The sequence below is a fragment of the Numenius arquata genome, chromosome 9 (genome assembly GCF_964106895.1).
Source record: "Numenius arquata chromosome 9, bNumArq3.hap1.1, whole genome shotgun sequence".
Taxonomy (NCBI): Eukaryota; Metazoa; Chordata; class Aves; order Charadriiformes; family Scolopacidae; genus Numenius; species Numenius arquata.
The window spans coordinates 24,506,638-24,532,304 of record NC_133584.1 but is presented as its reverse complement, the minus strand read 5'-3'; the positions used below and the strand labels follow the sequence as shown (position 1 = coordinate 24,532,304).

Here is a 25,667-nt window from a genome sequence, read left to right as displayed (position 1 = left end):
GAGGAGCAGCTGAGGGAACTAGGGTTATTCAGCCTGGAGAAAAGGAGGCTGAGGGGAGATCTTGACGTTCTCTACAACTCCCTGAAAGGAGGTTGTAAAGAGGAGGGGTTGGTCTCTTCTCCCAAGTAACAGGCGATAATCCAAGAGGAAATGGCCTCAAGTTGCGCCAGGGAAGATTCAGACTAGATATTAGGAAAAATGTTTACACTGAAAGGGTTATTAAGCATTGGAATGGGCTGCCCAGGGGAGTGTTTGAGGCACCATCCCTGGAGGTATTTAAAAGACGGGTTGGCATAGTGCTTAGTGATGGTTTTTTATCAGGGTTAGGTTGATGGTTGGACTTGATGATCTGAAAGGTCCCTTCTAACCTAGACAATTCTATGATTCTATATGGACACAGTCCTCCTTTCATGAAAACAGTATCTTAGTGACAAGTGCAACAAAAGTTTCAATTAAAACAATAATTTTGAGTATTGTAATAATATTTTTCGGTATTGCTTTAGAGTCTGATGGTGCTCAATGGCACTGACATAGCACATTATATGCCAATGGTTTCCAGGTTCATCTGAGCATCTTTGGTACTAACTTACATGATTTTGTTGTAATTTTAATGTTTGAGATGTCCATTTCACTGAAATTTTGCTGTAGTGAAAAGCCATGCCTGAGCCTTTGTGCAACAGTTGGTTAGAGCTTTGGCCCCGGGTCCTTGATTTTTAGAATGAGGGGCAAGGTCCTAACGAGTACAAAACTTTCACTTGTTTGATCAAACTAGTCCTCACAAAGTGCTGACACTAGTGTCTAGCAGGAAGGTAGATGAAACAGCTTAGAAACGTACCGTAAACGTGAGTATCAACATTTGTTTTGTTTTAAATTTGTATTAATAGGCATTGTAATTGGGAGATGAATAATTTATTAAAGCATTTGATAGTTTTAATTTTAAAAGAATTTTGAGTTAGCAAACAAGTAAAGAACGGATGAAACATTGCTAATTCAAATTAGAGAATTCCTCAGTTGGGTCCTCTGGTTTTGCTCTGTTGGTATTTTTTTGTGGTAAACATGTATGGTAATAAAAGCATTCCTTAGAAAATACTCAGATGTCATAGAGTATTTAAGTATTCCAACTATTTAATGAGATTTAGATTCCAATTCTACAATTCCCTTATGTGATAAATTATTTTGTAGGTAGGCATCTTGTTGATGCTTTTGTAAAGGTCAGGCTTGCGTAAAGATAACTCCATGTACTTTATGTGTATAAACTGTTTCAACAGGTTTCTAATATCAGAAATTTTGGGAGGTTTCTTTGAAAACAGCTTCTGCCAGAAGAATGGCGTCGTCCTCTCTACAAATTTGTGCGTTGCTGCTGGCTTTAGCAGGATTCACTATTTCACTTGTTACTACCATGTCCAACAGATGGAAAATTTCAGACACGGCAACGGTGCTTGTTACTACAGACTGGATTTCTGAAGGTCTTTGGATGGAATGTGCAGTGATTTCTTTTGGATCAATACAGTGCAAGAAATTTCCCTACATGTTGAGTTCAGAGAGTAAGTGCGCACGGCTTATCTATCTAAAATCCAGGGATGTAGTTTTATTCCTTCCTTCTGGATGGCATGTTAGTGTGATTGGGTGGCATAAACTGCAGCTGTCACAGAGGGTCTAGTGTGGACAGGATTTGTCCTGTAGTATGTGCAGGCAGGTTAAAGGGCTCCAGTGAAACCTACGTGCTTCACCCTGCAGTTCAGCTCAATAACCACTGTGGGTTTATTGCCATCTCTGCTGGGTGATATACAATGAATCTAAGATATTTTTTGTTGTTTTGGAAGAAATAGCATCCTTTTACTCGGCCTAATACTTAACGACGAGCAGATCCTAGGTCAATGAGCACTTGTGCTTGTTTGTGCTTTGGTTTGAGGCAAGGGCTTCGTAGGTATTCCAGGACTTGTTTGATACTTTGTGCTAAATCTGTGTGTTCGGAAATTTCTCAGAGGTGGCCAGCTTGAATTAAAATACCTCTGTGTGACCGATGCTTTTGCGTTTTCTGAGGTGGACTGTGCTAGCAGAGTAGTTTATCTGCAAATAGAAAGAGAAGAATTGTCTTTGTAGGGACTGAAAATTGTTTGGATTGTTCTGGATTTTAAAAATACCTTTCTGTAAACACCGTTTTTATGGTAAAGGGCTAAGAAGGACTGACGTTGAAGTTCTTTCCTTCCAAAACTGAGTTTAGAAACACTAACAGTATAGCCTTTGAAAACTGATATTTTGTTAAGCTTTCTTAAGCAGAATTTTACAGTTATTCTTTTACTGCTTCCAGTATTGTGCACTTTATGAATTATATAATGGAATCATTTCTTCAAGCCTTCCCTGCTTTATAGATCCCTGATTACTGTAATTGCTGTTTGCCTGGACTCTGTCCAGCTGATGTATTCTCAATGCACAGTGCTTAAAACTTGTAAATGCCACATCTCACAGACTATGAACGCTTTCTTGATACAGACATGGACTCCACTGAACTCAGAGATGCCTAACTGTAAGGCAGATCTCTGAAATGTGAGAGCTTAACTCTGGAAATTCAGCATATTCGTGGTTCTTCCTCAGGGCCCTGGCTTCGGTGGCCTCATCTGCTTTCATAACGATGGTGCCAGTTTAAGAGCAAGTAACGAGGCCAGTATTTGTAGCCTCAAAAGGAGGCTAATCATATGCTTCCAAGGATGTTAAAAACACTACTTAGTGCGTCAGACACAATGTCAGCTTTTCATACCGTTCTGGTACCTGTTCTTCTCCTCTCTAAGACTTCCTCTGTGTAGATACCAGGATGCCTAAGTTTCATCTAGAAACTTAGATATGATTTCTGGAAATTAGAGGGATGAGATGGGGCCAACAATCCTTCAGTTCTGATACGTGGTAGCGAGATGGCACGGATGCTTTTGATGGGATGGCAGCTCTGCCTTGGCTTGTGTAACAGGGAGAAATGGGTATTTCAGCCCTGTTATGGAGACAAGCAGAGTTGATGTGGGACAGAATCCATTTTTCCTAAAATGCAGTTTCATTACACCCAACGTGGAAAGTTCCAGGTGAAATGAAGCAGTCGCCTCCCAGGGGTTCTCTTCCCTCCCTTCCCATGGCCCCCGTAATTGGAAGAGGGATCCCCTGGCTGGCAGGGCTCAGTGGATTGTCTTCAGCGTTCAGTTCAAAAAACTGTATGTCCCCTAAAATCAGCGTGGGCTTCCTCATGCCAACTGTGGCATGTTCGTCGTGCATGTCATGTGGTTGCCTGCAGAGTAATTGCTGTCTGTCGCAGGGCTGTTTCTCTTCTTACAGTGCTCAGTCAGCATTCCCGGGTCTTGAAACAAATCTACAGAAGTGATTGAAAAGGTACAGCTCATGTCGACCAGACGTTTAAGATGTTAATGTTTTCAGTATTTTTTTCCCAACTGTATTGGCTGTATTTTTCCCAACTGTATTGATTTAAAAAAAACACTATTTCTGCCTGTAAACCCTCTCTCAACCATATTACATGCAATTATGCTCTGTTTTGAGAATATCAGTGGGGTAAGGAGCAATTTCTCTCCTTGGTCATATATTGCTATGGTCATATATGGTTACATCTTGACATGCCTGTGTTAGCATTTTACTTAGATCAGGAGTACACTTTTGTATCGACTTTTTCAAATTATTCCCATTTCCTGTGCTTGGTTTGCGCAAATTGGAGTGCGCAAATTGGTTTCCTCATGGATGAAGCAGAGCAGGGAAATGTGCTCCTAGAATGCACTTCCAGACTTTCAGCTGCTGACAGGCGTTCAGTTCACCTGACTAGGTTAGAGCTAGTCTGAAGCAAAACTCCCAAGTCATGGATGGTGTTGATGTGAAGCGATCGACACCAATTCTTTTATGCTGCTGATGCAGAGCCTCCTGCACGGCAGCATTTGCTGTTATGTGTCCATCGCTTACCAAACCATAGTTTACGAAATTTAGTTGAAGAATAACTTTATGTTCTTCAACACCACTGAAGAGTGATTTCCTTAAGGGAAGGATTAAAATGCCTGATGCCATATAGGAAAAACTCATACATTCCAGGCCTTCAGTTTGATCTTTTCCGTTTATATGTGTGCGTTATGACTGCCTGTTTAAATAGCTTTTTTTTAATTAGGAAGTGCTTTATTTAAAAAATGTTTTTATCCTTGGCAGCAGTATAAAATCTGGGGACACTTGATGCAAGGTCCCAACTAAACTCAGCTTTGAAAGTGCTGTCAGCAGAAGTGATTGCTGAGGTCACCAGGGTAGCACCTGTGTATGGATAAATTATTTGAAACTCTTTGAAGGGCTTTTAATGGGATGCAGGTACTCCAGCGTACTGGTACGGCATGTTCATTTTACTATGCCAGTGTTTTCCAAATCACAGTGACTTAGCAGGAGGAGGGAATTCTGTAAAAGTCACCTGAGAAGATCAATTCTTACCACACACCATGTAGTTTCTTTAAAAGATGGCAAGTACAGAGCTGCGCAGGATCACACTGTCTGTGCTGCCAAATCTGTTCTTGTTTAAATCAATGGCAATGATCCTCTGGGCTGCCAAGGGAGCAAAAATGTCGCGGTGGGACTGTCATATCCTTTTGCAGCCCAACCTACCAGCGCAACCTATCCTTTTGTACCAACCTACAGCATCAGCTCAAAGTGACCGGTGAATTTTGAAAAAAACCCAGATATTTGTTACAGGCAAGTCAAGTTGTGATTCTCTCAACGGCTAATCCTTCTGGTAGTCTTTGGGTAAATGCTGTGAATCTGTTACGATGTTGCATCATAGCAGGATTATTTTATGAAGAAACTCTGACTCCATTTCCTGGAGATAAGAGCAGGTTATCACTGCAGGAGATGGTTAACCCTGTTTGGGATACGCAAGCAGTTTAAGGTATTAACATTAGCGGATGGTGTGAATTGAATCTATTATTTTGTCTAGTCAAGAGCAGAAGCAAGTAAACCAAGTTTAACATTCTTCTACTTTGCCTAGAATAGATTTTTTTTAATACTGAGATATTCTGATAAACAGATGCAATCAGCTGATATGTATTATTTTTCATATAGCTGTTTTCCTTCATCATTTTATTCCATGGCTCATTTGTTCCCTTATATTTCTTTTCTGTGAAACATATACATCATTACAGTGGTATTCCAGTGTAAGTGGGACTATTTTTAAGACTGAAAGTGTTTAACCATAGATCAATAGACAGTAAAATATTAATGGAAACCACTAATTCACAGACTTAAACTTCCTGAAGATGCTGGCAGTACAGTTGCTATGGATTACTTATGACCATAACTCCAAAAAATGTGCTAAATTTTCCAGCAACAGAATAAAATTTCAGTTCCCAAGCTTTCTTATGCCCGAGTCATTAAGGCAATATTATAGTAAAGCTTTTTGATTTTAGATGAATAATAAAATTGCAAACAATTTTAATCTTGTGTAAATCCTAGTTGACTTCAGAGGAGAGACAGAAATTAAGTATTTGCCAATATTATCAGTCTTACAAGATATTTTGTAGAAATACTGACTGGAGTTTCTAGGGTGAGACTAGGAATAGGCTCATTTTGTCACTTCTCATTAGAAAAAGAATTAATATTGTCATTAAAAAAAAGTTAATATCTTTATCATGAACTGCTCCCACTTCTTATTGTCATGCACTGTAAGCCTTATCTCTGGGGTTGAGCAAAGAGCAAAGGTAGTCTCATTTTGGAGTGAAACCCAGAGATAAAACGGCAAGGAGGCTTCTGAAAGGCTTCATTTGATTGTAATCTAATTATAGGAATATTTAACTGTTACTTACTCACAAGCATGACTGCTGCATTGGAAATTGTTGGTTTTCTTTTGTGCTTGGTTGGGTGGGCGATTATTGGAGCTACTTTGGGGCATGATTACTGGAAAGTCTCCTCTATACATGGGAGTCTGATCACAACATCTACGTTGTTTGAAAACCTCTGGAAGAGCTGTGCAGAAGACAGCACTGGAGTCTCCAACTGCAGAGAATTTGACACGATGCTTGCACTGCCTGGTATGTGACTTTACACAATCTTGTTTATATTGCTTAAAAAATTGTTGGAAAAAAGCAGAAAGGTACTTTTGTTTTGGTAATCTGGTAGTACTGGAAAATAACTGCCTAAGAAGGTCTTTGTGGGGCGAAGTAATAAAAATCTCTTAAATGGCAGAATGTGTCAAGCGCATTAGGAGAGGCTATAAAATAAGGCAAATGAAGTTGCTTGATCAAGCATAGGCATGCTAAATATGGTGTAATCTGTTTTTTAGCATCTGGTGGGAGGAATTAGTAGGAGACATTTTTAACACGTCTTATGATGATCTTTATTTGGAATTATTTTATAGGCCGCCTTTTGCAATACTTGGTAGCTAATGTATTGTAGCTGGATTTTTTTTTATATAATAGGTAAGAAATACTATTTATAGCTAACGAGCAGTAGTGTTTTTTGCGTGTTGAGACTGAAAATGGTAGATAATGCAAGAAATACAATGAGTATGTATGTTATTCATCTTATAATGTGTTATGAGTATGAGCTATACAATGAGTATATGTTATAAATTAATTAACTTGTCAGGACTTGTTAACTACTGTTTTGTTGGATGTGGTTCTAAATATCAGGAAATTTAGGTCTGCTGGCTCCTGTACTCTGTATCAGTCTGTGGTAGAATTGTGGATTGTCCTCAAATGCTCAACGAAGGCAGTATTGTGTGGATAGTGAGCATATTTATAGACAGTAAAGCTAGTTTTTATTAATCTTGAATAATTCAGTATGTAGATACTTATCCCAGAATAAACTGAATCCTACTTAGTTGAATCTACACTGGGAGGTGGCTAAACTTAAATAGGTAGGAGGATACTCCTAATCTGAAGAATGTGTAATATCGGATTAGTGGGAATGAGGTATTAAATCACTTTCTCTCTCAGCCTGAAATAAACTGGTGTTGTTGACCATCTCTGACGCTAGCGTAGCAATTCTCTGTAATGGTCTGTGTCCAGTATTTAGGGAATAATCTGTTCTTTTCATCTTTTAGTGTTATCTAACAATTGGTTTTAAAATGCATGTGTATATTAAGAGGAACATAACCCTATTTAAACTTCTTAAACTCAGCAATAGCAGGATCATGTCCGTCAGACATTACCCTCTGCAGAGTGCTTATGTGAGTGTGTATTTGGTTCATGTATAAACCACTTCAAGGGTTGGTTCATAACTTAGAATCATAGAATAGTTTGGGTTGAAGGTACCTTAAAAGGCCATCTAGTCCAACTCCCCCTGCCATGAGCAGGGACATCTTCAACTAGATCAGGTTGCTCAGAGCCCTGTCCAACCTGACCTTGAGTGTTTCCAGGGATGGGGCATCTACCACTTCTCCAAGTGACCTGGGCCAGCGTTTCACCACCCTCATCATAAAAAATTTCTTCCTTATATCTAGTCTAAATCTACCCTCTTTCAGTTTAAAGTAATTAGCCCTTGTCCTATTGCAACAGGCTCTGCTAAAGTGTTTGTCCCCATCTTTCCTGTCCGGCCCCCTTTATGTGCTGAAAAGCTGCAATAAGGTCTCCCCGGAGCCTTCTCTTCTCCAGGCTGAACAACCTGAACTCTCAGCTTGTCCTTGTAGGAGAGGTGCTCCAGCCCTCTGATCATCTTCGTGGCCCTTCTCTAGACCCCCTGCCATGTCTTTCCTAAGCTGAGGGCTCCAGAGCTGGATGCAGTACTCCATGTGGGGTCTCACCAGAGTAGAGTAGAGGGGCAGAATCACCTCCCCTTGACCTGCTGACCATGGTTCTTTTGATGCAGCCCAGGATACAGTTGCCCTTTTGGGCTGCGAGCGCACATTGTAGGCTCACGTCCAGCTTTTCATCTACCAGTACCCTCAAGTCCTTCTTACCAGGGCTGCTCCCAGTCCCTTCATCCCCCAGGCTGTATTGATACTGGGGGTTGCCCTGACCCAGGAGCAGGACCCTGCACTTGGCCTTGTTGAATCTCATGAAGTTCACATGGGCCCAATTCTTGAGCTTGTCCAGGTCCCTCTGGATGGCTTCCTGCCCCTCAGGCGTGTCAACCACACCACTCAGTTTGGTGTCATCAGCAAAGTTGCTGAGGGTGTGCTCGTTCTCACTGTGTCATTGATGAGGAACCTGAACAGTACCGGTCCCAGTATGTACCCCTGAGGGACACCACTTGTCACTGATCTCCATCTGGACATTGAGCTGTTGACCACTATCCTCTGGATGCGATCATCCAACCAGTTCCTCATCCACTGAACAGTCCACCCTTCAAATCTGTGTCTCGCCAATTTAGAGAGAAGGATGTTGTGAGGGACCATGTCAAAGGCCTTACAGAAGTCCAGATAGATGACATCTGTCACTCTTCCCTTGTCCACTGATGTAGTCACTCTATCACAGGGGGCCGTGAGGTTGGCCAAGCAGGAGTTGCCCTTGGTGAAGCCATGCTGGCTGTCTCAAATCACCTCCTGCCAACTTACTGCCAACTGACCACCTTACTGACCCTAGGCAGCATCCTGGCATTGATGTATTTAAACGGGGTGTTGCCTCTGAGAGTGTCATAGAGCTTCTGTGTGTGCACATGTGGACAATGGGGCCACATCAGGTCAGCATCTTGGAGCTGCTGATAAAAAAGTGGGTTTTAAAGAAGTTGGAGGGGTGGGGAGTGGATGGGCAGAAAAGAGTATCATGAGTAGATGTGCTAAAGCAAAAGAGAAAGGAAGGCAAGCAACAGCAAGGCTCCTGGAGAATTGTGGGTAACAATATGGAGTCTGCAGGAAGGAAAAAAATGGGGCCAGACAGAAAGTAAATGAATAGGCCAGGCTTGGAAGGTGAATTTGTGAAGATTAAATTTGATCTGTTGAAGAGGAGTTCGGTTATGCTGTTGAGAAGATGGCAGTATATTTGAGGAGTATAGGCAGGGGGAAGGGAAAAGCGGCTTACAGAATTGTAGAGAAAAAATGGTTTTAGAAGTGAGAACTGAGAAAGAAACAAGTTAGAAGACACTGAATTGTAGAAAAAGTCAAGAGGGCAGTTGGGCAAACCAGGGAAGAGGAAGAAAGTGGGGCTGGTAGCAATGAGGGCTGAACAAACAGTGGGACCTCCAAGAAATGCCTGTAGCACTTGCAGATGTGAGCCGAGGCAGACTAAAAATTATCATGGTTAGTTTAGGTGTGTTTCAAATTGCGGGTTAGAAACAGCTGAAACTGCTGCAGCAGCAGCAGATGCCAGGGATTGGTGGGAGGGGAAAAGAAAAGAAAAAACAAAAGCGTCTTTGTTACCTCTCATCAGAGGGACCATAAAGATTTTCCATTAAGGTTTCCTTATTGGCACCTGAGCTATATGGTATATCTCTGGTTTTTGTTCTGTACACGCGAAAGATCAGACTTGGCTCTTTTAACCAGATTTAAAGCTTTTGAATTCAGCAAGCCATTAGCCCGAATCACAAATGTTTGAAGTGAGGACCTTTTTAAAAGCAGTATTGCATAAGATTGCGACCACGACTGGCTGCTGTCTAGTCACAACTAGATCAAACATTTGATATAAAGCAATTTCTTAGCTGCCAAATACTTTTTAAACTCTTTTTTTTCTTTTCTTCTTGTTAAGATTCCATAGATGTTCTTCCAATGACAGGATTTGGGGATAATTTCTTACAGTTAGTATTGATTGATAAAATTAACTGACTTTGTATCTTGTTCAATAAGCTCATTTTCTAAGACAAAGACAACGAAAAATTGAACTTTCTGGGCTATGAAATAATCTCCTCAGTTACGGCTGTTGAAGTTATTGTATTGTGGTGCAAAAAGGACATGGTACAAAATCTCTTCTGTTAAAATAATACAACCATTGGCTTGCAAGCAGTTAGCCTGAGGATATGCTTGTGCATTGTAGAAAGATATGAGGAGTCCCATCTAATACTACAGGAATCCCAAAGACCTGAAATGTAAGTTATTGGATCCCTGCTGTGGGTTATTCCTGCTGTCATGGGGTAAGGTCCCAAACTAGAAAGCAGTGTCGGAGTTGAATGGTTGTCCAAACAGTATCTTCTGCAGGCAAAAGCCTTGACCTCTTAATGGTATTTTGAGGGGTCTTTTCCCTTTTATTTGTCTGTGTATTTTTCCCTGAAAATTTTAAAATGAATGCTTAACGAAACATTAATTCCTCAATTGATGTTATCCTTTAATTCTGTGTATTTATCTTATGGCTGCTTATTACTGCCTTTGATAACTCTCAAGCTTGCAGGACCAGTACTCGTAGACCACATAAAGTTATAGAGCCCGCTGTCTGAGGGTGAATCTGTTACTTTGCCTCCTGTTTCTGTGCCTGATTTTCACTGTTGAGAGAGTTACGGGCTCATTCCACCACAGAGCTAGGAACAGGTTACCATGGAGGACATGGAGGTGGTCAGGGAGCAAGAGCTTGAATGCTTGCATCGACGATGTGACTGTCCAGATGCAGCCCAGTTCGGACCCTTTTGATGTGTGGTTGGACTCATAGAATCATTTAGATTGGAAAAAAACTTTAAGATCATGGAGTCCAACAAAGTTAGCAGCCAAATCTGCCAGATTGGTGACACTTGGCACGTTTGTTGCATAACAAAGGTGCCATTTGACCTGGAACCTGCTAAATCCAGGGTCCTGCTTTAAAGGAGCCTTAAGTCCCTGTCTGACCTTCTTTCTTAGGCTGGTTAATAATCTGGTCTTGGTTTTTGTGCAATCGATACTTAAATGTGAAGACCGGGAGCTTAAGCGATGCGGGATCACCGGTATAGTAAATTCCCTAATGTGCCCACACCAGCTGTGTCCTCTCAGCAGGGAGGGGAGGAGTGCTGCAGCTCTCGGATCTGTTCGTCTCTCGTTTGTTAGCCCTACTCAGAGTTTAAAGTGCACTGCTAACTTGAGCACTTTGTTTCCCATCTCTCACCGGAAGTAGCCAAACTGGGCCATTTTTCCAATTCCTCTGTGGTGCCAGAGCCCTGCAGTCCTTGGCTAGGGCCTGGTTCAGAGGTGTCCTGTGTGCTCAGCTCTACAGGTGTGAGAAAGTCACCAGGACTTGTGAGTAGGAGTCTTATTTTTGCTCCTGTAAATGACCGTATATACAGCTATGGATTTTCACAGGACTTAAAAATGTAAGCTATGAAGGGCTTGCTGTGATTTTTCAGGATTTACTAAAGGCCCAAGAGGATTTACTGAGTTTATAAACTGTAACTGTAGTTCAACTTTGAACTCTGATTGACTTGAAGGCTAAGCACTCTAGGGTTTGGATGCTTCTCTGAACCAAATAACAAAGTTGGACAAGATTCACTCATGTTAATTTTGTCACTCCCTCTAATTACTTTTATTTTTTCGGCACAAGATTAATTTAATTTCTGTATAGATCCTGATTTGTTTTCTCTTTTTCTGTCTTAGCTCATATTCAGGCATGCCGTGCCTTGATGATTACTTCCATCCTTTTGGGATTCATAGCTGCAGTGCTCGCGCTGCTTGGTTTGAAGTGCACAAAGGTTGGGTTGAGCGATGAAGAAGGAAAAATGAAGTTTGCTGTCACGGGAGGATTTCTTTTTATTTTAGGAGGTAATGTTGAGGCTGAAATGAGAATGCTCTCAATACTTTGTATTGCTTTCACAGCTAGACTAAATGGAATGAACACTTGTTCTTGTTTTAAAGCTGCTACAGCATTAAAGGAATCATTCACCTGTGTGTGTTTTAAACTTTTTCTGGTAGGTCTCTGCTCCATGGTGGCTGTTTCTTGGTACGCTGCGATGGTTACGGCTCAATTTTTTGACCCATTGTTTGCTGGAACCAAGTAAGTTAATAGATCTGTCATACCAAACTCAATCATGTGTTACAGATGGTTTTACTAGTCTCAGCTGCTCCAGAGTTTCAGAACCTGGATGGATCCCGTTATCCAGTCCTACAAGGAGAAAAATTTGTCTTCAGGCAATTTTTTCATCTCAGAGATGTTGGTGGGGAGGGAGGAGAATTCTCTACTGGAGGGTTTAGTGAATGTCTGGGGAATATCAACCCCACATCTGAGGAGTTTCTGTACTATGTTTACGTTTTCTTGTGAGACTCAGTTAAGTGCACATCTCAATGCTATGAAGACGAAAAGGTAAAAGTCTTAATTTTCTTTGGTGTTTAGACCAAAAGAGGTACAAAACTCTAGCTATGGCTAGAGTACAATGCCTCAGATGTTCAAGCAAATGAAAAAACATACAGAAACCAGCTTGAACTGCATACTAGTGACCTGCAGATAACTGAGAAACGTCACTAAAGTGTACTGCTTGTCCTGAAGAAGTAAAAAAATATCTTTCACTATATATTAACAGCTCAACACTTGTTTGCCTTATGAATGAAAGTGAAGCAAAGTTTGTGGGACTATCAGCTCATACAGTTGTGCACAAACAAGTTTCGAGGTATAAAAGCCCTTATTCTTGTCTGATATAAAAGCAACAGTCTTCAAAACCAAATGCCCGCTTATGGCACCTTATCTAGGTCATTAGATTTAGCAATGAGGAACAAAGGTGGAGGTGACCAGGCTCCTCCTCCAGAGAAGGGGGGGAAAAGGGAGAGGGCAACATAATATATTGCCTGTGGAAAATGAGAGAGCCGGTTTGGGGAAAAGAGGAAAAATTTGCCAGTACCACTACAGAGTATATAATGTTTAGGTTAGTAAACTATAAATCTTTAGTTGCTAGTATCATATTTGAAGTGTTTTGTTAGTTTCCTCCTGACAATCAATTCTGGGAAGTCAGAGGTGAAGTGCTTTGCTAAGAATCAAAGTACTTTAAGCAATTACTTTGGATGTTTGTCAGTTTTCCTTGTATTTTCAAACAAGCGCTTACAAAGAAATTGCATTTGTTGCTTTTTTGTTGTTTTATATCCCCTTGAGTGAATTATATGAAGGGTAATAAATACGTTAGAGGGCCGAAACAACCGTTGATAAGGAATTTCAGTTAGTGGGATAGTTAGGGAGTTGTATAATTATCTGGTATAGCTTTGGGGCTTCGACATCAATGCATGTTAATCAGTTACCAGATGGTTTAGATTCAGTAGCTAAAGAATTTTATTTTTTTTTTAATATCTGAACTTCATGGTTAAGACTATTGATTCACTAAGCAGTTCTTAGTGAATTAACTTTGGTCACTGGTGAAGCCAGACGTGCTCTTGCGGAAGTTTGTGCTCCTTGGACTCTGTGAGATAGGTTTCAATTCAATTGCAGGCAGTATTGATGTTCACTCTTAAGAGACTGGGAAATCTGGGTGGGGAGGAGGTGTGTTTGTGGGTTTTTTTGGCCTGATTTCAGCAAAATAGTACATTAACTACTATTAATTCTTAGAGGAATTTCTTATACAGCTGTGAAGGCAACCTAAGTTCTCCTGCAGATCCCTATACATTCCTTTGGTACGATGTCTACGGCATTCCTATCTATAGGTGACTAGGGAACAGAAACGTTTGCAGACACTGGGCAACACTCTGATTGTTCCTTAGTATTCCTCCAGCAGCTTGTACTCCAGGGTTTTTTGTTTGTTTGTTTGTTTTTGTTTGTTTGAGATAATGATTGTTTTCTTGTTCTGTGTTTGGAAAGTGCCTAAAACAGCAGAGACCTTGCAGCTCCACTGTGCAATGAGAACACGAAGGGCAGTGAACCCATGTAAACCTCTGAAACCTTCCTGTTAGCAATTAATTCTGGAGTCAGAAATTTGGACACTTTTAAATAATGATTTTGTGTTTTCAAGTGGAAAGAAAACACACATACCTGGTTGCAGTATACCTTCTACGCAGTCCATGACACTTATTTTGCCCTTACATTTGGTATCTCAGACCACAGAAATACAGCCGTATTGTGGATATAGTCTGTCTGAATATAGAAACTTGTTTTCCTCTTTTTGCAAAACTCCTGTCACGATTTCCTAGGGTCAATCATGTCTAGTCTTTGGGTCAAATTCATTATCAGTGAATTCCTTGGACTGGACTAGGGGGTTTCCTGCAAGGGGTAGTTTTGTACAGTAAAATGCAGAACTATTCTTTTCCAACCTGGAACTCTTCAATGTATTTCAGCCATAGAACCACAGAGACTGCTGAATATTCTTTAGGATATATAAGTTGGAAAAGTAGCCCTATACAAGTAGCTACTGGTAGGTGATCTAGGGTCATGTCCGTAGAAAGCTGATTTCTATGGTTAGCCTTTTCTCATGACACAGGCAGCAAGGTCCAATCATTCAGTTTCACAAAATTACTTCAGTGTCACAGCTAACACAAGGGCAAAATAAGTGTTGTGGACTGCACAGAAGCAGTTATCATTTATTATCATTTATTACCATCAATTTGTTAAATGTATGCAAGTATTTATTGCTGCTTATCTTTTTATTGCTTGGTACTTTCTGTACTGTCACTAATTTGACAGAACACTTAAATGTACATAGAAGAGCTTTACTGAAGAGATACAAAGCCAGATCTGTTCTCCTCTGTTATCAGTTAGCCGATTTCTATGAAGACTAGAATTTGTTTATTTGCATGACTTGTGCACCTTGTGGCTCAGTCTAAAATAATGGCTTTGTGATCCTGTTACATGCTGTTTCCATAAAATCTTTCACGTTTCAGGTATGAGCTAGGAGACGCTCTGTACTTAGGCTGGGCTGGATCTGTTCTTTATATGCTTGGTGGGATCTTACTGACCTGTTCATGCAAAGGGAAGAAAAAGCAGGATTACAGGTAATCTTGGATTTGCCAGTTGAAATAGTAGCTGTGAATTATATACCATTTTCTTTCTGTGTGCTATTCTCTCTCTCTCACCCCGTGGTATAAATCTGTAGCCATATAAACTACAACCAGGAAATTGTACCTACTAATTAAGTGCTAGGGCATGTCACAGACGTGTGATGGCAGGGGATGCTGTACCAAATACTTGTACCTCCCAGACAGTGTATTTGTTGATACTTTGCCATCACCGGTTACTTATAACTAGTATTTGGTAATTCCGGGTGCTGCTGATGGTTCTAAGACCTACATGATGAAAATGTGCTGTGGAAGAGTGAATTATCTGTTGCCAAAAGAAAAGTATATCAAACAATACAGTGTATTATAATCAAATTTCTCTGCAATACTCACTACTATTAAAATGTTCAAATGCCATTTAATTTGCAGAAAGTGTAATAGCATTTCCTTCCCAAAGCATATCCAATTGATCATTAGACACGTGATTTTTTTCCTTGTTCCTTATGGAAATGTGTTGTTGCGCATCAAATCAGAGAAGGTGAGATTTCTGGCCTCAATGTTTAACCTCGACTGGATTTTTTTTTTTTTTTTTCAATCTTAAATTATTCACACCGTCTGAAGGAGAGGGATAAAATTGTCAGAAACAGCAGAGGTCCATGTCTCCCCAGAAGAACCCAAATGGCATGGGGGCTGTACTGACTAAGCTTGAGAGGATGATAACATGAAAGGGAGAAGCATGTTCACTGCTGCTGGTTTTAATCTTAGGAGAGTTATGTCAAAACACGTAGTAAGTGAGAGTGTTCCTCTGATACTCCATCGCTTAATCTGAAACCATTTAAGTTTTATGGTTATATTTCATCAGCCACATTGGACTTTAGATCTCTCACCATAATTTGATACAAAGTACCGAATATCCTGAAATGCCTTGAAAATCAGGTAAAACTGATGTATGAAATAGGCATTCAACATGACGAATGACAGCTGAAGGCGTTGGCTGAAGATACTTAAGTTTTCCTTTCTCATCATCTTGATTCCTGTATTAAAAACTGCAGCTTGTTCAAGGGCATTAAGGTCTAGGTTCTCTTCTGCTTTTAGGGACTTGACTAAAATGCCTGGAAGAAGGGCATATGTGAGTTAGGAATCCAGTGTGTTTCTGGGTAGGAGATGGATGGTTGTGCTGCCTGGCAAAGAGCCCATCTCTTCCCCTTAACTACCAGACTGATGAGAACAATAGGCCTCTAATTTCTGCACCTTTGTGAAGTGTGTGCTATCGGTGGGTTGGATACAGACCTAAATGAGTAACTTCTTAAGTATCTGAAACTGCGGATGTGTGTGTAATACTTCTCACTTTGTATTTTTTTTTCCTTAATTTACAGTTGCAACAAATACACATATTCAGCAGGGCAGGCAGCTCATCAGCACCGCATTTACACCAAAGACTCCGAGACAGTCATAAGCAACAAGGAGTATGTCTAAACTTATCTTTTACGTCGCTTGTAATGTTAGTAGGTTATGAACTCAAATAAAGAAGTGAACTACTTCCAGGGATCCAGTTCCAAGTTGCAATTTTTCATCTTAATTTGGAGCAGTACTTGGAGGAGGTATGGTTTTCAATGTAAATAGGAATGGTGTTCTGGGAATGTTTTTCAAATGTAAATAGGTTTCTACAGAAAATGCTGTGATGTGAAATCCAGTGGCATGAAGGTTTTCTGCATGCTGAGAAGCCTGGTAAAATTTAACCACAGAGTGCCTTGTATCCTGACAATCAAGAGCAACTGTTTCTATTTCAGCTGACTCAGAAATGCGGAACTGATATGCTGTAGCTGACTGCAAGCTAATACGCCTCACAGTTAGAAACGTGTTGTGTTTTCATTAATGTTTAGCTTCCTACTTTTGTTTAGCAGCTTTAGCTTTTTACAGGAAATAAACTTTATTCCACAGGCTGACTGAAACAGATTTTTTGATGAGTGGTATCCTGGCCATTAATAAGGGTAAAGTCTATGTACTGTGAGCTTGAAGTCTCCTGTTACACTGAATATCATATTATGTATGATAGTCAAGATTTATGAAAGCTACAAAAAATTCCCTAACAACCACTCACCTCCAAATCTGCAGGTGTGCAACAAATTTCTTGTTGGTTGTAATGCAGATACCAAAGATAAATGCTACAGAATGAACCAAAGCTGGTTGTGGAGAAAGTACCTGGTGCAAAAATGCCTTGTGATAGCTAAGAAGATGATAGCCCCAGTTTTTTATTTTTATGTTTTCAGCTTTTAAAATAATCCTATTTTAACTTTGAGAAATCTTTACCTTTGGCAACTTCTATTGCATCTGAACAGTCTAATTAATGTAATTTCCCAGTGGCTTTATTCTCTGTCATTGTTCCATCATTAGAATTTCTGCCTTAAACTACTCCACTGCTGGGAGTGTATGTTTGCCTTGCGCTAAGTTTACTTTGTGTTGATGCTTTGAGCAACGTGGAATGGAATTTCATACTGCATGTCCACAGGTTTCATAACTTGTCCTTTTTAAATTACGAATGTATTAATACACTTTGACAAAATATTTTGGTGTTTCTCTCATCTTTTAATGTCTTACGATAAACATAATTGTAGTCTGATTTAGAAGTTCCGTGCAGCTTCCTTGATATCCCAGTAGATAATTTCACAGGGTGACCTGCAAGCAGTCTGAACAGAAATGATTTGGCCGTGTTGTTTGCATGCAGATACAGCTGACTTGTAAACTGACATATTAAAGCATGCACTGGCCACTGACAGATCTTGTTGGGCTTAGTAGGTAAAGCAAAAAGGAGTCAGTATTACTTTTAGGTTGCCGGTGTCATCTTCTACCCCCCACTCTCAGCTATTGTTTTTAAAAGCATTCCTTTGGTATTCTGGAGAATAATTTCAAAAGCTGAAAAGGCACAACACTTGCATGGTGGGAGCTGAACTCCTTACCATCATCTGTATATTCTTTCCTCTCGGTTTTTAGATAATTTTGTGATGGTGTTTTGGTCTCGTTGAACATAAAGAAAATTCAGAACTCGGGTAGAGACTAAGCATTTCCAGTGTTGGTTTCTCACCGAAGTTTGTGTCATCTCATGAACATGAATTATGATCAAATTCAAAACTTTCTCAGTCTGGCATCAGGTCTTCTAGTGACGTCAATGAGAAGTTTAATTAAAAACCAAGAGTAAAACCCCTACGTAGTAACTCATTAATTAGTTCAATACACTGTTATTATATTCGGTGTCGGCCAGGGAAAAATAAACGCTGAAGATGCCATGCCTTTCTCTGGTTTGTTTACAGTCCTTTCTGTTGTTTCTCCTGCTTATCTGCCGCTTTCCCACGCCCGTTCAGTGGTCATGCTCTGAATTAATTTAATCAGCTCCCTTTGGGGAGTAAGGCATTTTATATATAGGTGATATATGAAATGACTTTTTTTTTTTTTTTTTAAATCTGTAGCAACCCACTTAACTCTCTTTAAAGCATCTTCACACATTGCTATTTTTAAGTCCTTTGCTCAGCAGATCAGGCTGCTTTGGTATCTGCAAATGGTCTTCATATCTCTGCAGCTGGGACCAAAATCCTGCATTGGGTTCTGCTACTGGTCTGGCAGCCTTCACAGCCTGGGAAAAAGGAGAGACATTGCAGAAGCAAGGGCCAGTATCATGCGAACTGATTTTATTTTTATTTTTTTTTCCCCTCTTAAAACTTTTGAGAAGATTTGGCTACAGAATAATAAAGAGATATTTACTCTTAGCGCTCACTCTGTGCTTGCTAAGACCTCCTGGTATGTGGTCCCTGTTACAGAATGGATTCATGGGGCAGGACGTGGAAAGGAGCTGTTGAATTTGCTGGAAACGTGAGTGTCTCACACAGTGTGGTGACACCTCTTGTATTTAAGATAGCGTGAAACTGGCTCGCGTATCTGCACGCCTTTGCCTAGTACTGAACGAAGGGGTTATCTAAATTAGAGACTTTAGTGATACACCTACCAAATGGGTGAAGACTAAAAGACCATAGAAGATGAGTCATGTGTATTGGACGGGCTTCCTAATAAAGTTGAGATGCTATTGCTGGTAGCTGGCTGGTCCCAAGCTATTCAGGAGGCCTAACGGGTCTTCCTGTGGCTCTTTCTGTGTGGAGCTCTCACATCGGTGGTAAGAGCAAATCCTGTAAAGCAGCCTCTGCGCACACTCGCATCCACTTCACTCATTTGCTCTATGTCTCTGTCTTTAACTTCCCTTATCCTGACTAAGCAAACGATAGGGAAAATGTTCACCAAACATGAGCTTCACAAGCAGCTTTGCATGTGTTACGGTGCTTAAAGCCTGTGTGCATTTGTAATTTTGTTTGTCCCAGAAACCTCACGTTGTCTGAGCTGGGGGGTGGGTGGGTGGAAACTTACAGTGGAATTTTTATTCAAATATTGGATATCCATATAACTGCTAATAAACAGGTGAGAGCACCCAAATAATTCTATGAGAAATCATCTTTACTCATAGTAAGCATTGCTTTCCTTACCCGAAAGGTGGCTAAAATACAAATCTGGGTATAAGTACGATACCTGGAAGGCATCCTTGAGTGGGAGCTGTCTTTGTCTCATCAGATAAGCGGTGCAGACGGCAGCTGACCGGCTGCGGCCATTCTTACAGTAAACTAAGCACTTCCCGCCGCTCTTCACGGCCTCTTCGATGGCATCGCTGCACTGTTCGAAATACCGGTACAGGTCCTCGGCTGGATCATCGAACACGGGTATGCGGATGCCCTGGACCTGCTGGAGGCTGGGGAAGGGCTGCTGCCTGGTGACATTCACGCAGAAGGTGACTCCCTCCCGCCTGAGCAGCTCCTCGTTGCAGGCTGCCTTGGCGTTGCTGATGAGCAGCGAGGAGGTGACCTGGGAGAGCTGGAGCATCGGCAGCCGAGGCCGCGGGGTCACCGGCACCACTGCCCCCCCCGCCCCGCAGAGCTCCCAGATGGCCTTCTCTGTGCAGCCTTCAGGCACCGGGTTGCCGGGGGATCGGGGAGCTTCCCCAGCAGCCTGTACCGGCTGTGCTGGGATGTGCTATATTTATCCCCTCTGAACAGGCTCAGGCTTCAGGCAGGTCCTAGTGCCTGCTGGAGCCTGAGATTTAAACAGCTAAAAGCAATTTTTGAAGCCCACGGGTCCGATTTAGAATCACAGAATCACCTAGGTTGGAAGGGCCTTCTTTTAAGAAAATCGAGTCCAGCCATCACCCTAACACTGCCGAAACCACCACTAAACCTTGTCCCTCAGCACCACGGCTGCCTGTGGCTTTTAAATACCTCATAAAACATTTGGATTTGTTCACCTCCCCTATCCCTATAGCAGCTTCCTACAAGAAGCTAAACCCGCTGTTCTCCTCACGGGAAGGCTGCTGGGGTCAGCGCTGATGCAATACCGATCCAGTCACCTCCAGCTCATCTAGCTGTCCCTCACCCACAACAAAAGTGTTTGTGGAGAACCCAGAAAATGATTTACCAGGCCAGCTAGATATGACAGCGCTAATCTTTCTGGACTTCTGTAGAACTGCTGGTGTGGTGCCAGGGCAGAGAGCATCTTGCGCGTGAGGATGCGTACACGCGCTGAGGCTGTGAAGGAGGGAGGGGATGGGGCAAGGACCTGGCCAGGGCAGCACCACATCAGCCAGGCAGGGGCTAGAGGCCAGTACCAGCCACTTCCCGGCAGCTTCAGGAACACTTCTCTTTCTGGCCATGACGCAAAAAAAAAAAAAAAAAAAAAAAAAAAAAGAAGGAACCTGTGATCACTATTTTCTGCTGGCATAAAGAGAAACCTGGACTATGGCAGCGGCAGGGCATGGACTAATCAAGATGGGTGTGAAACACCATGCCGGCCGGTCAGGAATCAGCTGTGAGGGACCAGAGTGAGCTTTAATCCACCGTGGAGGGAGGTGGACCTGCCACACACATCACTCATGTCAATAACAGCCTGCCAGGGAGATGCTGGCTCTGAGGCCAAGGGAGACAGCTCCCTCGTACAAGCACAAGAGCACAGTGTCCCCTCCTGCCGTCCATCAGGCTCCTCGCCTGCCCGTGGGCTCGTTCCTCTGCCCATCACTCAGGGCACTGGGCTGGAGGCACGGCTCAGGCTGGGTCCCTGGAGCTGGAAAGCAGAAAGCTCAGCAAGCAGGAGAGCATCGCCCTGATGCTGCCTACCCCAGCAGTGTCCAAGAGCCCTTAGGTTCTCCTGCAGCCACAATTTCTGGGATTTTTTTCAGACCCTCTCTGGCGCTGGCTCTCTTCCAGCTTGGCATTTCCATGGTGCAACCTTAGTCCCAGGCCATGACATCACAGAGCAGAGGACGAGCCTTTCTGCAATCACTGCAGGGGATTTTCCTAATCATATGGGCACGCATTGGTTCCCTGTGCTGTGGAAAGGAGCCAGCTGCTGCCTCACCTTCCTCCTCCCGCCTGGGACATGGCAAAGGCTCATCTTTCTTCTACCTGCCCTCATCCAAGGGCTTTCTGGGACCCTTGTAGAAGTCCCTGCGTGGTTGTTTATGGACATACCCCAGTTCAAACCTATGTGAAAGGAGAAGCCACTGGCATGACTTGAGGCACCACAATTCCTTTCATTCACCAGCTCCCAGAGCCATTTTGGCTGTGCTGTGAAGGCCAGCAGTTTCCAAAGCCAAGCACACCACACCCCAGGACTAGCCTGAGTGTTAACCAGCAGAGCAGCACAGCCTGTGATGGAAAATCAGTGTCACCTGAATTCCTCTGAATGGCCCAGAGCTCTGCTAATGGCATGACCACATGCCAGGGACAGAGATGACAGCCACATGCCATGCCACGCATAGTGGTAAGGAGCAAGAGCAGCCAAGGGCACTGGGAGCAGCTGCTTTGGAGGCAGCAGTCCCTAGAATCAGCCTGTGCAGGCAAGCCCTGGGTCAGCTGAGGACTATGGGCACACACCATATGTGCAAAGACGATGACGCAGCCAGAGCAAGTCAGGGAAGCTGCGGCTGCTTTGCAAGATATCATCAAGTCCACTATCCCTGGGACCTGCAGCAGAGGAGCACAGGGCTGGGGGAGGTGATGCCGGGGAGACGACCCCTGTGCTCACCAATGCAGCTGGCTTCCCACCACCATGAGATGACACTGCCTCTCTGAAACACTCACAAGTGTGTGAGACAAGTGTGAAACACTCACAAGTTTCTCTCATCACCACCAGCCCGCCCTTCTAATGAGCAGGTGCCGCCCAGCAAAGACAGGGCACCACATCATAAACTGCCTGGCTTTTTGTGAGTCAGGACGCTCCAACAGGGACCAGTTCTTGTCAAGCTGAAAGCTCGGGCTCTGGGGCACTCCTGGTGTGGCCAAGGTGCAGAATGTCACAAGAGCCTGGTGAAGTGAGAACTTCTTGGACTGGAGCTCCCATCTGGCCCAAGGGGCTGCCCAGGTCATGGTCAGCTGAGAACGTGGTGCTGGCAGGAGCACTGTGGTGGGATTTCAAAGGGCGAGGAGCAGCAGAGGTGAAACAAAACACTTACAATCAACAGAGTTCCTTCCAGGGTGTCCTTCCCAGTCATCGTTTCCAGAAAGTCATGGTGGTGTTTCATTTGCACTCATGTGGCTTCAGTGAGGAGCATGCCTACGTCCCTCAGGATGAGCATGATGGTCTTTCCCTTCCTGATGCAGCAGGAGGAGTGATGTGTTAGTCCCAGATGCATCCCACCACTCTCTTTGGACACAAAAGTGGCTGCAGCAGTGTAAGCATGCTGCAGGGGCTCCAGTACTTTGCCACCTGGAAAACCATATAAGGAGGACTGGGTCCTTTATTGCAGCTGCCCTTCATCAGGCTGTGATTGAGAGCCAGCCACCCCAAGGCTCTCAGGTGATGCATCACTACAGGTGGCATGGCTGGAGAGAGCAGTGGAGAAGGTCCCAGGGCCCTATCTCCCCCCGGGCAGTTTTTCATGAGTGTTGGCTCGTAATGCTCAGTTGCATGGGGAGTCTTGGTGGGGAGTGGGATGGAGGGGGTGGTGGGTGTGGGTGTCCTGGCACGGTGTTGCAATGATAGTGGGTTATGGCCACACTTCTGCAATGGCTGTGGACAGCCTTACCTTGGGCAGTGGCAGTTGGCATCATTGTCTGTCTCCCTCAGCCCATGTCCCAGAAGCCCAGCCTTGCCCCTGTGCTGCTGGTGGGGTGCTTCCCCATGGTGAGGGGCCATGGGAAGCTCATCCCTTCCCGAAGGGGCCTCCTGGGCTAGTGTCTGGCCTCCTGGGCTAGCATCTGGTGTCTCTGTGCCCTCCCCTCCCCATGGTGAATCTGAGCAGCCCATGCTGCCGGCAGCAGCTGGGGGCAGCTGCAGCTCCACAGGGCAGGTGGGGCTGGGGTGCCGTGGGGTGGGGGCTGAGCAATGGGGGTCCTGTGTTACCTTGGCAGGTCTCCTGGCCCCTGTCTGCTGGGAAGGGGGGTGGGGTGGGTGGAGGAAGCCCCATATGCCCCCGCCATGCTTTGCCTGGCCTGCGCCCCACCACGCACTGGGAGCTCACTGCTGCTGCCTGGGACAGCCCTGGGGCTGCCTGGAGGAAGCGGGGGGAGCTGCAGGCCCCCCACAATGGGGAAGGCTGCAGCAGCAGCCACCCAGCCCTCTGGTCAAGCATCACTAGTGCCTTTCCCGCCCCTGGCTCACAGCCCCCTTTCTGCAGCACCCCTGTTTCCTGGGAAAAAAAACCAACTCTCTGTTAGTGGTACATAAGGGAAGGAGCCAGTTTGTGTAGGCTGTGATTGCCTTCGTTTGTACAGTTAAATTGCTGTTGCTTTATGATGAAGTGTTTTCAGCTGTCCTTTTCCTCATCTTAAATGTAGGGCTGATGTACCCAGCAGTGAGATACTCCATGCAGCCTTTCCTAATAACTAACTCTTCCCGTCTCTCCCAGCGTCTGAGCTACCGGTGTGTGTGCGCCTGGGCGCTGCCTTTCCTGCTGCTGGGCTGCCCTCAGCGGTTTTGGTGGGCAAGGGACCCTCATCTTCTCTTTCACCGCACCCCCGGCACCTCTGGCTCCCTGCTGGCCTGGCCCCCCCCTGCCTGCCCCAAACCCCCTCCCTTTCCCCGGGTGCCAGCGGTGGTGGCCAGGCGCTGGTGTGTGTCCGACCAGGGTGGAGAGGCTGCTGTTCCTGGGGGACACCGAGCCATGACTGAGCTGACTGCTCCGTGCCAGCCCCTCCACCCCATGTCCTGCACCAGCAGGGCACAGGGATCCCCACCACCTCCTCAGGTGCGTTTCTGCTGCACGGTATCACCCTCTCACCATTAGAAAAATGTATTTCGCTGCTCTGTTTTCCTTCCCGAGTGCCTGCTGTTTGCTTCTCTGTGTCATACTTGGCTTCAGTGCGGCCCAAAAAGGTGTTGAAAGACTATGGCTAACGGGAAGAACATGCCTCCCTTTGCAAAGTTCCCACTGTTTTCCCATCACGCCTGCTCTTGTTACCAAAACTGTGATTTCTATTTCGCATGGCAATCACACTTGATGTGGCATGAACCCTCCACTGATCCATACTGGCAGCAGCCGCCCAGCAGATTGCTCTGGGATTTGCCAGACATGCCTGGTGTGACTTACTGGTTTACCGGTTGTCTGCGGCTCACCCTGGCACCGGTCCAGGAGGCTCCTGGGTGCCACCATCCCAGAGCAGCGCTGTTGTCTCATTAGCACGATCCAATGTCACCGCTTCGGCACCCATGCTGCCTCTTGGTGAGGCTCTGGATGTTTCTTAGCTACCTGCCAGCAGATGACTTGAGGACGGTCCTTCATGCTGGAAAGGTTGTCCCTTCCCACCAGACTGCCCCGGATCGTGTCCCCATGCAGAGGAGGAAATAACAACAGGGTAGTTATTGTTACATGGAGACTAATTATAAGCTAAAAGCACATGCCACCTCCTGGCAGTGAAGACATTTGCATCCTCTGCAGGAAGAGGGTTGAACTGCAGGGTAATAGTCTCATCCTCTGGCTAGAAAAGGTCTGATACCTCAGTCCAGATTTTGCTGGGGTGTTTCAGGTTTTCAGGGGTGTTTCAGGTCTTGCTGCCACTGTTGGTTGGGGTATGGGGCAAACAGCCCCGGTTCCACTGGATGTCTCTCGTCCTCTCACCATGCACCGTTGTGAAGCTTGGTGAGCTCCTGATAGGTCAGGGGCTGCTATTAGAGCCCCTGAAGCCTTCCCTTCTCGGGGAGGCAGGAGCTGAGCTGAGCTTGTATCCCACCCTAAGCCTTCTGCAAGCTCTTAGCAGCGCAAATACAGGCTGTTCAGCAGCATTACAAACCAATGTTTTCAAACGGCTTCAATACGCACACAGCTGGAAGTGGCCATTGTTTAAGATCATAATTAGACACAGGGGAGGCAAAGGAGGTGACTGGTCTGCAAACAACTTCTCCTAGGAGAAGACCAACATTTCTACATTGTGTGCACGTGGTGCAAATAGCTGTAACTGCAGGACAGGAAACTAAAGAAATACCTACTCACTCAAGGGTATCACTCAATTTATTAAATTTAAGTGATATTTGCTTCCAGGCAGATGGATACACGTTTAGTAGTTTCCAGTTATCAAATCTCTTTAGACACTTCATGAGCAGCTTTCGACGCGTCACCGTGACTCCTGCACTCACCCGGGTCTGGAAGGGGAGAGGGCAGAGCTGAAGCACAGACCTTTCTGCAGCATCAGTCCCAAACCTCTGTGTCACTGCGACAGCCCAGGGGGCTGCTTCACCTGCTGTCACCCTGCCAGCAGCCGCACTGGTACAAGGCCATGGTAAATAATTAGGACAACACTTTGTAATGACAAATACCAAGGGTGTTTCTGATTCCTCGTACTATTTTGCCATGACTTTTTGCGCACCTGTATGAGGAAGAGAGCATCTAGCGTATTCGCTT

General features: G+C 44.1%; 2 protein-coding genes across 2 annotated transcripts; one reads left to right on the top strand and one right to left on the bottom strand.

Moving 5' to 3' along the window:
- The first annotated feature begins 1,324 nt into the window (after positions 1-1,324).
- Positions 1,325-16,222, top strand: LOC141468385 (claudin-19-like). The gene is made up of 5 exons (XM_074153443.1): positions 1,325-1,544; positions 11,438-11,602; positions 11,753-11,834; positions 14,633-14,743; positions 16,123-16,222. The coding sequence occupies exons 1-5, from the start codon at positions 1,325-1,327 to the stop codon at positions 16,220-16,222; spliced, it is 678 nt and encodes a 225-aa protein (XP_074009544.1).
- A 1,093-nt stretch (positions 16,223-17,315) lies between these two features.
- Positions 17,316-19,787, bottom strand: DUSP28 (dual specificity phosphatase 28). The gene is made up of 2 exons (XM_074153444.1): positions 19,316-19,787; positions 17,316-18,374 (listed from the first exon to the last, which is right to left on the bottom strand). Exons 1-2 carry the CDS (start codon positions 19,661-19,663, stop codon positions 18,240-18,242), a joined length of 483 nt encoding a protein of 160 aa, XP_074009545.1. The 5' UTR covers positions 19,664-19,787; the 3' UTR covers positions 17,316-18,239.
- Positions 19,788-25,667: the final 5,880 nt, after the last annotated feature.